Below are 18,737 nucleotides of genomic sequence, written 5' to 3'. Positions count from 1 at the left end.
CGGTTACTGGTTCGGGAATCGGTTCAGAGGTGAATTAATTGTACTACTGACCGACCTTTCTTTTGCTCAACTGAACGGTTATCTCACACCTTCCTCTTACAATCGTGTACGGTGAGCGTAAGCTTGCTTGCACGTAGCAAAATTACTGCCCATGGACCGGTTAAACTGAGGCCGAAAAAAGTAACTGTTCCAATCCCTGTAAATGCCCCGACCGCTGGCAGATTTTTTTTTGTCTGTGTATGTGCGGGGGGGTTCTCCCTGAGCCGAACCCGAACCGAACCGAACCGAAATACCTGAACCGGTTCAAGCTGATAATTTCGGTTCAGCGGAGCTAAACCCGAACCGAAACAATATGCCTGAACCCGAACCCGAACCGGACCGGAAAAAATACCGGTTCCGATCCCTGCTCACTCCTGGTGAGTGTCATACACGTTTGTATCCCCCATGGAACACTGTGTTATTCCATGCTGATGGTAGCACACCAAGAGAAGCGTGAGGCACACTCACCACAAATTCCACAGCAGATGCACGGCTTCGTAGAATATCTCTGACTTTGAATCAATCTTTGCTTGATCCTGGCAGGGTTTCCACTCTCCACGGTACTGTAAATGATGTTTCTAATAAGTAGAGTGCGGATAAATATGCACTAAAAACTCGAGAAATGTGCATGCATCTATGGACTAAAAATCCTCTAGTACGCAGTAAAAACCATTGATATACGATGGAAAGTAATTGTTATGAGGCTGGACCACACAAAAGGACAAACACAACACAAGCCTCGAGTTGCCTGGGGATAATAATCCCAGCTGGGGGAAATAAAGCAGACGTCAAAAAAGCTGTCTGGCTTTTTTGACGACTGCCTCATTTCACGTGGATATATGCAATGTTTTCAGCTCTGTGTGTGGGATGAAAGCAATGCATGGAGTGCATATCTGGCACAACTTGAGCATCTTGTTAGGAATCAGATGGTAAAATAAAGCAGTCTACATTAAAGTGCGTTATACAGGGTGTCCCAGCTAAGTGTATACAGATTTTTTAAAAATATATCTAACACTTTTTCCAAGGTCAAATCAATTGCAATATAGCATATGCTAAAGGGCACTCCCTAGCAAGGCATTAGCAAAGTCCAAAGGCAATGTCTTAATTAACTTTCATTAATTAACTTGTTAATAGGCGATTTCAGATATTGCCCTTGTGCTCCGCACGGGGGCCCTCCGTCGCGCAAGTCACGCGCATCGCGCAATGCGTTGTGGGAAATGGTTTGCATTCGTGCTCGTCTGCCTGTTGCTCGAAGGTGCGGGAGGTGAAGGAAAAAGAAAACCGAAACCCTTTGCGCTCTTCTTCTTCTCTCTGACTCATGAACACTAAATCCCAAGGTGCAGCGGGGCATTCGCAACACGGCGCTCTCTGGTGGGCCATCCATGCAATTTCTGAAATCGTCTATTATAAAAGCTACAAAGTTGTCCCAATGAGAAGATCTGTTCCTTTCGGTCACCTGATATCGTAGCCGTTTCCAGAACAAAAATCCGTTCGATAGATCGCAAGCAAAAAAAATCGTGAAGGAAAGCCATTTTTTTTCTTTATTTTGTTCATTGCGCTTCTTAGACTTAGCTTCTTTCCTTCATCCCCAATGTGAGAGGGAGAAAGAGCACACTATCGCCTCTCGCGTCCTGGAAAAAGATTAAAAGGAAACAGAACATGCAACTCAAGATAAGGCCAGTTCCGATAGAGTCACCCGATACATTTGTTTTTGTTTTGTTTCCGCAAGTTAAAGCTCATCTTCGACGCATGAGGCGGCACTGTGCTCCTTCCCCCTCTCACGTTGGGGATGAAGGAAATACGCGTCTGCGAAGATGCGCAATGAACAAAATAAAGAAAAAAAAGGCGTTCCTTCACTAATTTTTTGCGGGCGATCTATGGAACGGATTTTTGTTCTGAAAACGGCTACGATATCAGGTGACCGAAAGGAACAGATGTTCTCGTTGGGACAACTTTGTAGCTTTTATAATTAACAAGTTAATAAATGAAAGTTAATTAATGAAAGTTAATTAAGACATTGCCTTTGGACTTTGCTAATGCCCTGCTAGGGAGTGCCCTTTAGCATATGCTGTATTGCAATTGATTTAACCTTGGAAAAAGTGTTATATATATTTTTAAAAAATCTGCATACACTTAGCTGGGACACCCTGTATGTGATTGTCTCTTCTATGTTGTTCCTGCCTCAGAACATCAGTTCTCTCATGTTCAACATTTGCCGCTTGCGTTGATCCCTGTCGTATGAATGTGTGTATGAGTGTACAGAAATGTAAGAGTGAAAGGAGGATGAGTGAGAGAGAGTGACTGGTCTGTCCCTTCAGATGACGCACCCTGGAAGTCGCTGAGAAGGTGTGTTAGCTTAGTGCAATTGGTAGAGCCCTGGACCGGTAATCCAGAAGATGTGGGTTCGAGTCCTACAGCTGGCTAACCTTTTCAGTGACTTTCATCTTTTATCTATTTCTACGCTGGAAGCTGGGGGGGGGGGCGAACAAGGTCGCGCCCGAAAGCCACGGTCTTGAGGTGATTACCAGGGAAGGGTAACTGACGTATTTTCGTTACCGTTATCCATTTCCGATACCAGCCTTTCAATTTCGTTTTCGTTACGTTTCAGTTAACGTTTCCGGTAATGAAACAGCTGTTAGAGAGCTGCGGGAAAGGGGCAGACTGTCAGGCTCTGTCATCACCCTGTTTTGCTCAAGTGTTGCTTCTGTGTCGCGTGCATAAGTAACTTTCGCGTCGTTGGGATGCGCACAGCTTGCAATATTTTTTTTCAAACAAATGTAGGAACATATCTTGAGTCAGCATTCATAGGTGGATGCTCTCTGTAGTAAATAACAGTGATGGCCAGTAGTTAACTACATGTAGTTAAACTACTAGTTAAACTACCTGATTGTAGTTAAAAAGTAGTTATCAGCTACTTGCAGAAATGTAGTGGCAACTACTAGTTAAACTACTATTTTAAGTAGTTAACTACAGTAGTTAGGTTACTGAAGGCGCCAACTACTACCGATTTTGCCGCAAGCTTTACGGCACGATTGTGCTTCCCACTTTTGTCTTGAGCTACTTGTTTGATGAGAACGGAGGTGCAGGGCAATTGTGTCGTGCATGTGTACTAAATCTTCACTTTTAATTAGAGGTGTGCGAATATTGAAATTTTCGAATACGAATATCTACAAAATTGTCCTCCGAATATCACGTCATAGGATAACGGCTTCTAAGAGTTAATTAAGTTAATTAAGCCCCGAAAACAAGCATCGTCACAGTTGTGTTCTGCTGATCCTTAGAAAAATGTCCCAAGTGCTAATGAGGAATATGTATTAATATATTGGCTTAGCATAGGGCATACATGCTTATATGCGCATGTACAGAAAAATTGTATTGTGTGCACCAACACCATAGCCTTAGCGGCCGTTCTTGGGCACTAATAAAAATTATTATTATTATTATTATTATTATTATTATTATTATTATTATTATTATTATTAAAATTATTTTTTACAATGAAACAGTGTGCTGTTCTCATGAGGCAGGCTGAAAACCGCTTGCGTTGATCCCTGTCGTATGAATGTGTGTATGAGTGTACAGAAATGTAAGAGTGAAAGGAGGATAAGTGAGAGAGAGTGACTGGTTTGTCCCTTCAGATGACGCACCCTTGGAAGTCGCTGAGAAGGCGTGTTAGCTTAGCTCAATTGGTAGAGCCCTGGACCGGTAATACAGAAGATGTGGGTTCGAGTCCCACAGCTGGCTAACCTTTTGAGTGACTTTCGTCTTTTATCGTTAATTTCTTAGGCAACTTGAGGCCTTGTATGTGATTGTCCCTTCTATGTTGTTCCAGCCTCAGAACATCAGTTATCTCATGTACATCAAACATGTTCTATTGTGGCCTTAATATTTGTGAAGTATGGCCTCTATAGCCATGCCGAAAGTAACAGAACCTTCCAATATGAAGAACAAAGGTCCCACTCTTGACCATGAATATGAAAAAGTAAGCATTATATACGTGTGATATATGCAATAATGTGTAAAATACGCATGTATATGCACCATACAACCCTTGTAATTGGTCCCAAATGAAGTGGAAAACAGGGCACACTCTATAGAGAAGTAAGTGTAGTATGAAGTAGGTCGTGGTCCAAACGTGCTTTTTAACATCCAGAGGCAAAGCCATATCAACAAGAAGAAGAAGAAGAAAAAAAAAAGAACCATGCATTCTTCCATGGGCCCAGTCACCCTTTCAGTCCCGTGGAATGTTGAATCACCCTTGCAATCCCCCATCGCTTATCACATTCCTTATCTGTGAAGAAGCAATCTACAGGTCAGACCTGAAGATCGCTTCTCTGCAGATAACGGATGTGATAGGTACCCAAGCAGCATAATGTACCGAAAGTCGAGTGCAATAGGGGTGGACCGGTAGGTGGAAGGCCTTGAACACACTCGTGAAACTAAAGAACATTGATAAGACACATACCGTCCACCCTTATTGCACTCGACTTTCAGTACATTGTGCTGCTTGGGTAATTCTTGGGTACGCTTGAAAGTTCCGAAATCGAGGCGCGCACGTTGTTGCGCTCGTCTCGTGTCACGTGTTACACTTTCGAATTGCGAACGAGGAGCCAGGAGACAAACTCCACGCAGGGCATACGCTGTAGGAAACATTTGCGACGGGCATTTCTCGACACGCTTTACAACTTTCGAATTCACATCTCGACCCTAGGACGAACAATTAACACGTTAATTAATCAATGGGTCACCACGGAAAAATTCGGGAGGTTACAACGCGCGATCCCGTACAATATTCCGAAGTTTTCATTAATAGCTGCGAGGGGAGATCGACTTATAGGGGGCGACACCGTCACCTTTCTAAAGTGTGGGACAACACGCTGGCTGATGCTCGGAGTAGATGGTTCTTTTCCATAATTATTGCGTATATATTCACCGGAAGATCACTTGTGCCACGGTGGTACGATCAGGGATCGGAACCGGTATTTTTTTCGGTCCGGTCCGGGTTCGGGTTCAGGCATATTGGTTCGGTTCGGGTTTAGCTCCGCTGAACCGAAATTATCAGCTTGAACCGGTTCAGGTATATCGGTTCGGTTCGGATTCGGCTCAGGGAGAACCCCCCCCCCCACCCCCGCACATACAGACAAAAAAAAATCTGTCAGCGGTCGGGGCATTTACAGGGATTGGAACAGTTACTTTTTTCGGCATCGGTTTAACCGGTCCACGGGCAGTAATTTTGCTACATGCAAGCAAGCTTACGCTCACCGTACACGATTGTAAGAGAAAGGTGTGAGATAACCGTTCAGGTGAGCAAAAAAAAAAGGTCGGTCAGTAGTACAATTAATTCACCTCTGAACCGATTCCCGAACCGGTAACCGTATCAATTTTTTTCGGTTCAGCTCCGGTTCGGCTCAGGACAAGCAAAAAAATCGTTCGGGTTCGGTTCGGTTCGGGTTCGTCAGAAAATAACGTTTTTTTCCGGTTTTCGGTTCGGGTTCAGTTTCGGTTCCGATCCCTGGGTACGATACTGGTCCATTCCCCAGTGCTCCACCTATTCGCCTCTCCAGCAGGCTGCTCGCCACCTAGCGGACCCCAGCAGAAGCACTCAATGAATGATAGTAACAGCAGACGACAGGTAGATTTCGGGCTGACCCGAAACTGCCGCAACTTCCCTTCATGTGCGATGGAGTGTCCCGGCTTATAGAACTCAAACAGCAACAGAACTGCTCAATTTCGCGGTGCAAAACCACTGCGGAGAAGAATATTCAATGTCGGCAAGAGGAAGAGGAAAAAGATACTATCAAAGGAGCGGCGTGAACGAAAACAACGAAGACAGCAGGAAACCACTCGCGAGTTATGTTATTTGGACAATTTTTGAAGCGTGTCTCGTGGAAGAAGGCATGAACCAGGGCGATTTGTTCATCGGCAATCATTCTTTTCTGCGCCATCTTGAGGACGACGCGAGCGCCTCTATAGGTAGTTAGAGAGGCGAATACTGCACTGAATGCGGAAAATAAACGTGTAAAAGCAGACGACGCAAGGAAGCCACTCACACTACGGTAGTTCATCGTTTCTCCGCAACGCGCCCACAGCGTTCGATCTCGTGGCGAATAACGCAGTTTCTTGTTTTTTTTTTTTTTTACATTCCAGTGCACGTTAGTCTGGCCACCCTGTGCACCTGCTGCTAGGTCTTGTGTGTACGCATTTTGCAGAGTTCACAACAGCAGAAACTTTGTTAGATTATTTATTTCGCTGCCCCTTGAATTTTTAACACACATACATTATTACGCACCTAGTAAGTACACCTTCTAAAGTAAATATCAAAGAGCCACCGGTGTCCAGGCAGCTCAAGAAAGTATGCAGAACACGGAACTGACGATGAGCACATTTGAAGAAGAAGAAGAGAAGAACAACAACAGAAGAAGAACAGTCTCTGTTCGAAATATCGGCGGCTTCTCTCCTGAGGCAACTCCCTTCCTACATTTCTACCGGTTCGCTGGATTTCTACCCATCTACATTTGAAAGAGGTGTTTTCAATTTTTCGTAATATACTAAGACAAATTTCGAAGTCGAATGTTTTTGGCAAGATTTTTATGCCCAGTAACCGTATTTCTTTTACGAAACGAGTTTCATTTCCGAGCTGCAGCGTCTGCCATTCCTGAGGTATACTGTCAGGGAGCGGAAGAAATACCATACTTTATGCTAAGTTACACAGTAACTGCACTCGTTGTGAAGTGCAAATGAACAATACAGTCTGTTAAAGAGTTGTAACATACATTGGGGAACACATAAAATGCACGCAAAACCTCCCCTTGATTCAATTATATTCCGATGAATAGTTCTCCCTAAAAATATACACGGAGTTTTGACCTAACGTGAAAGAAAATCCGTATTAAAAATGTACTAGTCTGAGCATTATGAGGTCAACGCTATTTATTTCGGGAGAGACTTTGCGATGACTTCTGACCACATTTATCAAATGAATATACGCGAGAAATTGAATTTTTTTTCTCAATGGATCTCCGAAATTTGCCAAGTAAATCTCACATTTATTTTATTTTATTTTATTTTTACAGACAAGAAACGCGCGTCGGATTTACCCCATCGCACTGTAAAACACATTCCCTAGAGGTCTGGCTTTGCTGGGAGAAAAAAAATAGTTTCGCGGCGCGCAAATTGCCGGCCGAGCCCCGTTCCCCGTAAAATTAATGCAAAATACGCCGAAAAAAAAAAAAAAAACGATCATCCGCCCCTTCCCGTTTTCTTCTCGCTCTTCTTTCAGGTAAGTTTGCGTTGAAACCACGGTCCTTTGATACTCCCATAGTATCCCCATACTTTCAGATTTCAGACATTCCCAAGAGTATCAAAGGACCGTGGTTGAAACTAAAGTTACTAAATAAGCTTCGCTTCAGAGTATCGACACTGAGGTCCAAGGAAGAGCAGGAGCGCCATCTTGTTTTCGCGCCATACCGGTACCATCCCCATTTGAGGATCAAAGACGGCTCACATAATGCTCGCTGTGGGATTGAGAATCGTGTATGTCCGTGGTGCGATAACCCATGTATTGTCCAGCAGGGCGTCCCGAGGATGTCAACGTGGGCTCAAGGCAGAGCCATTTATAGGGAGAGTTTGGCCATTCTTTGATCTTTTGCCGCCTCATGGGAGGAGCTTATTTTGACGTCAGAGTCGTCCTTGCTCCGCCCAAAAAGCCTGAATCCGAGCGGAATCCGCTTATCTGCCATCAAGCCCGCGCCATATTGATGCTCTCCGCCAGCTTCGTGGTCGCGCTGAATGTAATCTACAGGAATAACCGGCTTATGACCCCCTCGCCCTAGTGATAAGGGAGCTTTGTTGCCGAACTGAAAGAGTTCAAGGACGAAAGGCTTTCGAAGCAAGAAGTTCGCACGTGTCTTCTCTCTCTGGATTGTAAACAAGGATCAGCATCAATATGGCGTCTGCGACCGGTTTACGACTGGATAACAATGGAGCACGACGAGGGAGGTCGTTCAGCCGTGACGTCGTATGACGCGCTTTAAGTTAGGCTCCTCCCAATGGCCAAACTCTCTCTCTCTAAACGGCCCTGGCTCAAGGCTGTCAACCTTGATGAGCTGCTTGCGTGTGAAAAACGAGCGGAAACAAAATGGCGCATGCTCGCTCTTGGAACTCAGTGTCGATACTCTGAAGCGAAGCTTATTTAGTGATTCTAATTGAAACCATGCTGCCGTTCAGCAGTAGCTTGGGAAAGGGAAAGTGAAAGGGTAGGTACATGGCCTCCTCGCATCGGTTCTTTCGGAGATCTGGGCGGGGCCGGCAATGGACCTTTTTTTTTTCTTTTTTTTCACATACGCGTCGTATCCCAGTGGCTCTCCAGCGAACCACTCTTGGAGCGCGTCAAATCCGCGTCGGTAGCACAGAGGGCCAAAACCGGTCCGGAGTGTTTCGGTTTTCGCAATTTTTTTTCCGGCTATTACCATAGCAGTAGTAGATCTGCTTTCCAATAGAATGGGGTAAAATCCGGCATGCGCTTTCTGTTTCCGTTAAAAAAATAAAATACGGTAGGTTGGTTTGACAAATTTCTGAGTTCAATTGGGAGGAGGAGGAGGAGGAGGAGGAGGAGGAGGACGAGTGTCGTTGGGAGGAACCGAGAGGTCTGCCTGCCTGATTAGGCGGCATGTTTCTCGGGAAGGGAAAGGTGGTGGAGAGGAGGAGAGGAAAGAGGAATCCGCTCGGGGGGAGGATAGCTGCGTCCATGGGCCGACTTCAGGGGAACTGTGCCGGCATACGCCTATTACACATCTGAGGGAAACCCAGGAAAAACCCCAGACGGCACAGCCGGCCCGCGGATTCGAACCGCGGACCTCCCAGTCTCCAAGCGCACGCGTTACCGCTGCGCCACCGGAGCTGGTAGTTCAATTGGGAACACTGAATTTCTCGCGAATTAAATTTGATAAAGGTGTCCAGAAGTCATGGCAAAATCTCCCACGAGGTAAGTAGCACTGACCCCATAGGGTTCAGACAAGCAGATCTTTAATAAGTTTTTTGTTTGTTGTTGTTGTTTTTTTTTGTTGTTGTTGTTGTTTCGTACGTTCCGTTCGCAACCAATGACACGCGACGCGCGTTGGATTGAAGCGGCCGTGTGAGCGTGTGTGTGGCTTTGTCTGAACTACGATGACCAGGGGAACTCACCCTCTGAATGTATTAAAGCAGCACAGAAGTAATTATTGACACCCTGCATTTTTTTTTCTATAAAACTGTTAAGTAGGACAGTAAAATCCACCACGAGAAGTAATTCACCCCACAGACTCACAATTATCGCAGGAATGTAATTTAAAGTATGCCGCAAAAAGCAACCGTGAGCAACGCTGGTGGAGAGCAGTACCAGCCTGTGACGGTGCACAGTCCGCGCTCGTTGATTGGTTGAGAGCATAGCTGGGCGGCCTCACTCATGAGGACCCTCATGAGGGCGCCTCACCCTCACCTCACGACGATGAGGTGAGGGTGAGTGAGGCCAGACCACGCTGGAAGTTCCTCATGAGGACAGTCATGAGGCATTGTCCCTCATGAGGCCCACCGTGAGGGCCCTCATGAGGCCAGTCGTCGTGAGGCCATACGTAAGGGTACAGCGTATTCCATGAGGAGCCTCACAGATGAGGCCGTGAGGCCCTTTGTGAGGAGCCTCACCGATGAGGCCGTGAGGCCTTTTGTGAGGAACCTCACTGATGAGGCCGTGAGGCCCTTTGTGAGGAACCTCACGGATGAGCACAAGTGTACGAAGTTGGGGTAGTTGGTATCTTGACATACTGTTGAATGCAGCAAGAAACACACAAGGAAGAACGAAGTTGACACCACGGCTGCTACTCACAATTGACAGAAAATTTATTTCGAGACGGACAAGGAAAATAAAGCATTTACGATGAACAGGTTTGAAGCACAAATAAGATCCACTGTCCCCCCCCCTTTCGCCTCCCCCCTGTTAACACACATGCTTAAAGATAACCCGTCACAGATGAGGCCGTGAGGCCTTTCGTGAGGAACCTCACGCATGAGGTCATGGGTCCATTCGTGAGCCTCACGGATGAAGGGGAAGCCACTGTATCCCCTCGCTTTGTGCGTCAGATGACATCACTCTGCGCGAAGGGCCAATGGAAATCGAAGATCTTCGAGGATCGCCATGTTCCGTTCTTCACTCCTCCATATACAGGGTGGTCCACCGACCATGATAGAAATTCATAGTAAAAGACATTGTCCCCGGAGAGACATGCGGTCAAGGGATTTTTTTTCTGACAATAACTTTTGCCACATATTGGTAACATTTTTATTTCATTTTAATTGACGGAAAGTTAATTTCTTAAATTGAACTCCAAAATTTTCCAAGGCAACCTGACGTTTTCTTTGCGGAAATGGGTCCCCCGTGGTTATTTTTCTCAGTACAGCACATAATCCCACTCGTAATGCAATGGCAATTGCCGAAATAAATTCGTCGAAAATTCGTGGAAATGCGCCCTTGGCTCCGCCTCTTTTTTGATGGCTCTAAGTTTGAGCGCAAAGCTGCGAAGAAAGGAGGTTACATTGACACGCGCTACACGAGGGGGAAAGGGTTACAAGCCTTACCCACGGAACAAACACCCGCGGTGAGTGCGGGAATCAGAGCAAGCTTATCAAAAATGAGGTCACCCGACGTGTTGACAGGTAGGGAAGGAAATACATTTTTGGACCGTTTTGCACTCCGGTCTCAGTGAATGCAGTGAACAAGTAAACGGCAGCGATGGCAAGCACCGTGCATTCAAACCAAGAAAAAACAAGGATGATCATTGCTCTGGGGGCTGCAGGTATGAACTATGACAGAGCAGTCCTCAAATACAGTGAAATGCTTCCAGGAACTAGGGTGCTGAGCTCTTGTACCATAAGGTGTGCATTTGTGAGACTGTCTACAACAGGAAGTTTCCATTCCGGTACCCAGAGCCGGTCACACCCAATCTCTGCCAGTGAGCCGACACAAACAGACCAGGCCCTGAAAGAAGTAGGAGATGATCTCCACGTAAAGTCTGCGCACCCTGGCAAAGTGAGTACAGACATCAAAGTCAAGTGTGCTGAGGATACTACACAAGCACAAACTCCACCCATACCACGTGAGCCTTCATCAACATTTCCAGCCGGGCGACAACCAGAAACGGCTGGATTTCTGTAACTGCATCTGATGTCGGACCCAGGAAAGCAGAAACTTTGTGAACAGGGTCATTTGGGCTGATGAGGCCCACTTCTGCCATAGCGCTCAAGTGAATCGACACAACGCGCATTATTTGAGCCAAACAAACCCACGCTGACTACGGGACTGCAAGCATCAGTACGAGTGGGGATTGAATGTATGGGCCGGGATTTATAACGGAGCCATTATTGGGCCAATCTTTTTCACGGGACCCCTAAATGCCAACCGCTACTGTAGCGAAATTTTAGATGCCGTGTCAGCTTTATTGATGACCTGCCTCTTGCTGAACAGACCCACGTGTGGTTTCAGCACGATGGGGCTCCACCTCACAGCGCGCGGCGTGCAATAAGGCTGCTCCGTCACATGTTCCGGGAGAAGTGGGCTGGCCGATTTGGTCCAGTGTGATGGCCCGCCAGGTCTCCTGACTTAACGCCGATGGACTTTTACCTCTGGGGTTGCATCAAAGACGAAGTATACAAAAGCGAACCACGATCGCTGGCTGACCAGCTGGGGAAAATCACTGCTTTCTGCTCGTCGCTTTCCAGATCCGAAATCAAAAGGGCCGTGGAAGATACATTTCGGAGAGCCCACCTGTGCATTGCAGCAGATGGCGAACGCTTTTACGCTAATGATAACCTAATCAAAGTACACAGGAAGTGTGTTGAATGTGAAGAAATCCGTAGCATGTTGAAACAAACGGGCCTACGTTTTTTACTACGAATTTCTATCAGGGTTGGTGGACCGCCCTGTATGAAGGCTACCATGAAGAATCTCACTTCAAAGGGGTATGCGACTTTTTCATTAGTGACCTTACAGATAAGTCATGACTCTCTTAGGCAGTCACGTTATGTTGTTGCATAAGATAAAACCCCGAGAATAGGGAACACGATTTTGAAGTCGTGTTTTACCTCTTGTGGATTCGTTTTTCTGCCTGTTTACTGGAATAGCAGCCTCGTTTGGAGAGGCCCTGTACCGCGTTTTCGAAAGCGCGTGCAGCTGCTTTCCCCCGCTAATTTCGAATGATTGCAACTGGACACACGCGTGCTGTGTCGTGCCAAAGGCAGGGTGTCGGAGCGAACCGAAAACCAGAACCGAAAACCGGAAAAAAACGCTATTTTGGTGCGAACCGGAACGAAATCGAAACCGTATACATTTTTTTCGCTCAGGAGGGAAACCGAAAAATTTATTTAACGGTTTCCGGTCCAAGAAAAAGCTTCGCCGGTTTGGACTACGAATGAGCGAATGAAACTGACGTCGTGTGTTCTGAAGTCGTGTCACGGATACTTTACGAGGGCTTCGGTTACGGTGGAATGTATGTCGGTATACTATGACACCTTGGTAAGGTTTTATCGTTCGCGCACATAGACTTACAGGTACATGTGACCGGTTGTGACTCCCTACCAATGTGCCGTAGTGTTCGTTTTAATTTCATCCGCCCAAACCCTCCTGAACTAAACACGACCCAGGGGGGCTGAGTAACGGCTTCTCTATCGGTAATGTCGCGCAACGCGTCCCTTGTTTGAAAACAGCGAAGTTGAATACATTACGTATCCGCGAGGGCAAGCGCGTACGAAGCGGCGCTTCTTTTGTGGACAGGACACGAAGAAAAGAAAACGGAGCCGTCGTGGTGCTTGCTGACTAGGAAGCAGCAACAGACATTCGGATGGGACGCGATCGCACCAATCCAGCAAGAAAGTTATACTTTACGTATGACATCACGACAGACAAGTCCGTCGGTGCCATGTGTGCGGAATAAACGGGTTTACATTTTGCAACATTGATTTTTTTTCTGGGAATGAATATGCACACGAGAAGCGGAAACGGTTCAAAACCAGTATGAATCCTTATTTTTTTGCTCCGGAGCAGAACCGGTACCGAACCGTTTATGATAGAACCGGAACGAAAACCGGAACGAAAAACGTTTCGGTTCGACACCCTGGCCAAAGGTGCATTGTGCGGTGTTTTTGTATTTTCTTTTTAAACAAATGTTACCGCTGCTCGCAATGTAACGGGCCTTTCTTTTTATTTTGACATCTCTTGTTCTTAACAGCATAAAGCTCAATATAAAGCAGCCTTTACCGGGCTCCCCGAAGTCTGTGCGACAGCAATAATGAAGGAAGTACTAAGGAAGGAACTAACAAAGCAGAACAAACAAATAACAACCAAAAAGATCTATGATGAAAAACCCGAGACTGGGGAAGAGACGTAAAACAGACGTTGAAATTGAGAGTTTGTGTGCGCCGTCTGTTTTTCGTCTTTTCCCCAGTCTCGGGTTTTTCATCATGGAGTTGTAAGAATTTTCAAAATCTTTCTTTGTCTCCTCAAAACGAAGCCAGGAAAACTGGAATCCCCGTGACTGTAGCGCGCCTTTGAAATGTAAAAGAAGGAGAAGAAAAAACAACAATAAAAAGGCACGACCTGATTGCAGGTGCGATTAAGTACCATCGTTGTGCCCAAACACTTCAGCTGTGAGCGTATCCTCCGATTTTGGCAGCAGCGTCATACGGTTCTGAGAATCGCGTACAGGATCTCTTCAAGCACTATTCCCCGCCACCACCCGATCATTTCCGTAACGGTACATCTGCACTGTAGTATTTCGGGCTCCACTTTACTGATGCCGAACACTAAAGTTAAGCCTCACTGTGACAGTAACAACTGTCAGCACATTTATCCAAGCACAGCACGAAACCCTGTAAACAGTTTAATGCCGCGCAGTATCATTAGTACCAACTATCGACACAGTAGATAAACGCCGACGTCTCATGTGAACATGACGGAAAGTTCTTTTGAGGCTCACGTACGTGTCTCCTAGTGACTTGAAGACGCATGAGGCCATGTGGGTCCTCATGAGGTGAAGGTACGTGAGGCCATGAGGGCCCTCATGAGGTGAGGACACGTGAGGATGAGGACATGTGAGGCCATGTGGGTCCTCATGAGGTGAGGACAAGTGAGGATGAGGACCCTCATGAGGTGAAGTTACGTGAGGCTATGAGGGTCGTGAATAGCCCCATGAGGTGAAGGAGGATGAGGATGGTGAGGCCTTTCGGTATCCCGATGCCCTGAAGTGAGGTTCGTGAGGGAAAAATTTGAAATGGAATGTGAGGGTGAGGGCGACTGAGGTTAAGTTACTGGTGAGGAAAATTTGGTGAGGATGAGTGAGGCTGATAAAGTCCGTGCTTCGTGAGGTGAGGATGAGTGAGGCCGCAGGAAAATGCCCACCTATGGTTGAGAGTGTCGCCTGCTAGTCAGCTATTCAGAGCTCTGAAGAAGCATCGCCTATAGAGTCACTAAATAGGGGTACACAGTATCGCATTCGTTCCCAGCGCTGGATGCCACCGTTCGGCGTCCGCGATTGGGCCGGTCGTGTCACGTGGTTTCTCTTTCCAAGACCCCTCCCATGTCCATGACCACCCATTCAATTACTAATCGCCCAGAGGGAACAGGTTTACCCACTACAAAAGAAGAAAGCCCTCACGCACGAAAAGAGACAGGTGCTGGCCTCGACTGGCCGTGCAGACGTTATGACGTCATAGGTCGTCCCCGTCCTCCTCGTTACACGTACCCCGGGTGAACGAGCACGGCTGGGTTTGTGGACGTCTTTTTCTTTTCTTTTTTTTCTGTGAAAAAAAAAAAAGCTGTCGCGTCAAAACTTTTTGTGGTGTTCGGCAAATTGACTGTAACTCCGTACGGTCCCATTCGCTGCTAGCGTTTCACTCTGAGGAAGGAATGCGCCGAAGAGATGTTCTATAAACTTTTATCCAGCGCTGTACAGACCATCGATTATGAAATAAAGCACATTTTCTCATTCTGTGTGATATTATGGGTATTTTCAATCTCTTTGAACCCGTTGAAGTATCTCAACCGTTCCTAGGGTAGTTGGTGATCCGCATCGACATCAACCAGTTTAATGTCATTGAAATCACGACTATCGTAAGAAATGGCATTCGGGACCCGACTAACATTACACATTATTGTCATTTTTTCTGCCCGGCACGGATATATGTCATTAAAAAGGTGGTGTCCGGACAAAAAAAAAAAAACGCAGTTGAACTGAAGGTGCTATGGGGATAGTGACTGAATGACCCAAGCAGCACAATGTACTGAAAGTCGAGTGCAATAGGGGTGGACGGTGTGTGTCTTATCAATGCTCTTTAGTTTCACGAGTCTGCTCAAGGCCTTCCACTTACCCGTCCACCCCTATTACACTCGACTTTCAGTACATTGTGCTGCTCGGGTACCTGTAACTGGAATATTTCGGTTTCAAACAGTCGGAAACATTAGAAACTGAATTGAATCGGATTTTGCAGCCTGCTGCGCGCTTCCGGCTGAACAGACCATTTCAGAAAATCCCAGTGCTCCTTGCGTACGCGTTGCATCCTGGGAGTTTACTGGAATGAACCGTCTTTCACGTTTCGTTTTCGCTGACTTTGACAACCTCGTGGACAACCAGCCGAGAGAGAGAAAGAACCGAAACAGTTTGGAGACCTCCTCCTCCTCCTCTGTTATCAGCAAGTTCCCATAGTTCAGAGCGGCGCTGAGCTTCCTTGGGATTTTCTGAAGTCGTCAATTTAGGCAACAGTGTGCGGACTGACGTCATTGGAGCCGATCATGAAGGCAGGCTGTCCGTCATAAAATGCGGTCTTCCGACTCGCAATCTGTTGCCGAACGGTCGCTTGAAGCATCTCCGTTCGTGCTTTCGGTGGTATATAGGACTGTGACCCGCTCGGCGACGACGTCAGCTGAACGATTGGGAATCTCGCAGGCAATGCCAATCACGTCCCCGGAAGAGGAAGGGAAGGGTCGTTTCAACCGAAAGCCAGCAATTGGTTCTGAATTCGACGTTTTTCATGGTTTATGAAAAAAATACGAACGAATTTTCTGAATTTTTTTATTTTGCCGTTTTCTTTCTGGAAGGCGCCTCCAAGTGGAAATCACATCAACCCATAACTTAAAAACCCGAAACTGGGGTGCAAAAAACGACAACACAGACAAGGTCTTGTCTGTGTTGTCGAGTTCCTCGGGGTTTCGGGATCTATATCACCAGGTGGCTTGCTACCTCTCTATCCTCTATCGTTATCACATTCCCGATTCCTCGTGGATACCATCTTTAGGGCTACAAAATAAAAACCGAAACAATGAAAAAATGATCGCGACATTCGCATGAACCATTTCTTTTTTTTTTACTCTTGAACATGACAAACTCTCCTTGATGTACAACGATCTTGTCTTATTCACAGCAAGCAATAAATCGACAATGGAACAAGACACGGTTGCTTGGATATGCAGAAACGTCAAAACCACAAAAAACCACTCGCGTGACATAAAGCGCACGCGTCGAAAAGTTTTGGCATGCTTCATTTCGTAAGCGACGTGTGCATAATTTTCGCCAACGCTTTTCCGTCGTCCTGTCAAATATCACCTCCAGCGGGAACGAGGTTACAAATCGACCAGACGCCGGGAAACGTCGCACGGACGAATGCAGAAATATGACACCCCGGGCACCCCCAGCCACGCTCCCGCTGTTCGCATATTTATACACTTTCCTGCAACCGGTCCCACAACTAAATAAGCCAAGCCGAGACTAGTTGGGACACCGTACACCTTACTCAGGTGCGGCGACAGTTAGCCCTCTCCGGGGACACCCAAGAGAGGGATATGCAAGACCAGAAATATGGCGTATCCTCGCGGCAGCTACTAAAGCCAGCCACCCCTTTTCCAACTTTAATGAACTCCCGCGGGCCCCTCGGGATTGGCTGGCGCCAGGTCGGTAGGCAGCGCCGCCTGGAGACCACGGCGGGCATTAGTTTGCATAAATTAGTCTCCGCTGTCTCCTCGTCGGGGATTTTAGCCTGTTTTTTTTTTTTTTTCACTCTCTTTCCCTCATAACGTTAGGGTTTCTGATGCGCACTCAGGCATTCACTCTAGGGATATGAGGGTAATGCAAATATATATGTTTTCCGCTTCTTTCTTTCTTTTTTTTAAGTGGCTAAAGAAGAAGTGATGTTAGTGCACAACAGACTTTCTTCTTCCAGGAGTGAACAAAGTCGCCGGGGAATCGGGATTAAGGTCCCTTTTAAGGAGTATTAAAAAACGACAGCTTTCTCGAAACGCCACTCGAGGGAGCCGCGCTCGTCTCACATTCCCCCTCTCCCTCCTCCCTGTACAAATGAAAAGTAGCGCCCTGGGAACGAGCGTGAATTATTTGTTTGTAATGTAGAAGCCGCTGCGGCGCTTCTCGATATTGTAATCCTTGCACGCGCCTCCGAGATTCATTCTTCCGAGTTGCTTTTCTTGTTTCGACTCGCAGGTCGCACCATTCGTTTGCAGACGACAGGTTCGCATCGTTTGCAGGCGACAGGTTCCCATCGTTTGCAGACGACAGAATAGCAGGGATCGGAACCGTTATTTTCTTCCGTTCGGCTCGGGCATATTGGTTCGGTTCGGGTTCAGCTCAGCAACAGAGCAAAATATCGGTTCGAACCGGCTTAAACCGGTTCAGAAAAGTGAATTTTGAACTGAATGAACGCAATATTTCCACTTGGGTTGTAGTTTTGTTTTGTTCAGTTTCGGGACCGAATTTGTGTGCCAACGCGGCTCAATAGACCTCACCACGTTTATAAACAAATGACGTCACAGCGTTTGACAGCGCCACCAATTTGGTAGAGTTGAACTACGCTGGAAGCTGGGGGGGGGGGGGGGGCGAACAAGGTCGCGCCCGAAAGCCACGGTCATGAGGGGATTACCAGGGAAGGGTAACTGACGTATTTTCGTTACCGTTATCCATTTCCGATACCAGCCTTTCAATTTCGTTTTCGTTACGTTTCAGTTAACGTTTCCGGTAATGAAACAGCTGTTAGAGAGCTGCGGGAAAGGGCGGACTGTCAGGCTCTGTCATCACTGTTTTGCTCAAGTGTTGCTTCTGTGTCGCGTGCATAAATAACTTTCGCGTCGTTGGGTAAGCGCACAGCTTGCAATATTTTTTTCAAACAAATGTAGGAACATATCTTGAGTCAGCATTCATAGCTGGACGCTCTCTGTAGTAAATGACACTGCTGTAGCCACGGTGAAATTAAAAAAGAAGAAGGAAAACAATAAATAAAAACATATGCTTTTGTGCTCGTGCTATGGTGAAGTAGAGTATATACGTGGAGTGTATGTTGCGTAAGTCTCATTTGTCGATGTCATCAAGTTATGAGGGCTGAGACGAGTGGGTATAGGTGTCGGATGCGCCGTCAAGATCCAATATTGTGCTTTGTTTCCATGTTCACATGTATAGTATTTAGAGTATTACAGGCAATGTTGTCATCAAAATACAAAAATGACATGAAGAGCCACTCAAATGTCTTCGCACAACAGGAATGGCCATTACCCGAATTCAATACCGGACATTAATTTTAGTTTCCGTTTCTGTTTCCGGTAATATATGGAGGACTGTAGTGTGCGTTCTCGTTATCGATACCATCTCCAATTCCGGTAATATACCGTTTCTGCTTCC

General features: G+C 46.5%; 1 protein-coding gene across 1 annotated transcript in view; it reads right to left on the bottom strand.

The window, feature by feature from the left end:
- LOC135379082 (HEAT repeat-containing protein 3-like) overlaps window positions 1-18,737 on the bottom strand; it is a 56,989-nt gene that overhangs the window by 19,756 nt on the left and 18,496 nt on the right. Inside the window, exon 4 of the mRNA XM_064612330.1 lies at window positions 508-602. Coding sequence (XP_064468400.1) covers window positions 508-602 — 95 coding nt within the window. The remainder of the gene's footprint in view (window positions 1-507; window positions 603-18,737) is intronic.

This window comes from Ornithodoros turicata, chromosome 1 (genome assembly GCF_037126465.1).
Source record: "Ornithodoros turicata isolate Travis chromosome 1, ASM3712646v1, whole genome shotgun sequence".
NCBI classification, from domain to species: Eukaryota; Metazoa; Arthropoda; class Arachnida; order Ixodida; family Argasidae; genus Ornithodoros; species Ornithodoros turicata.
The sequence above is the reverse complement of the archived record's forward strand: the minus strand, read 5'-3'. Positions and strand labels throughout refer to the sequence as shown.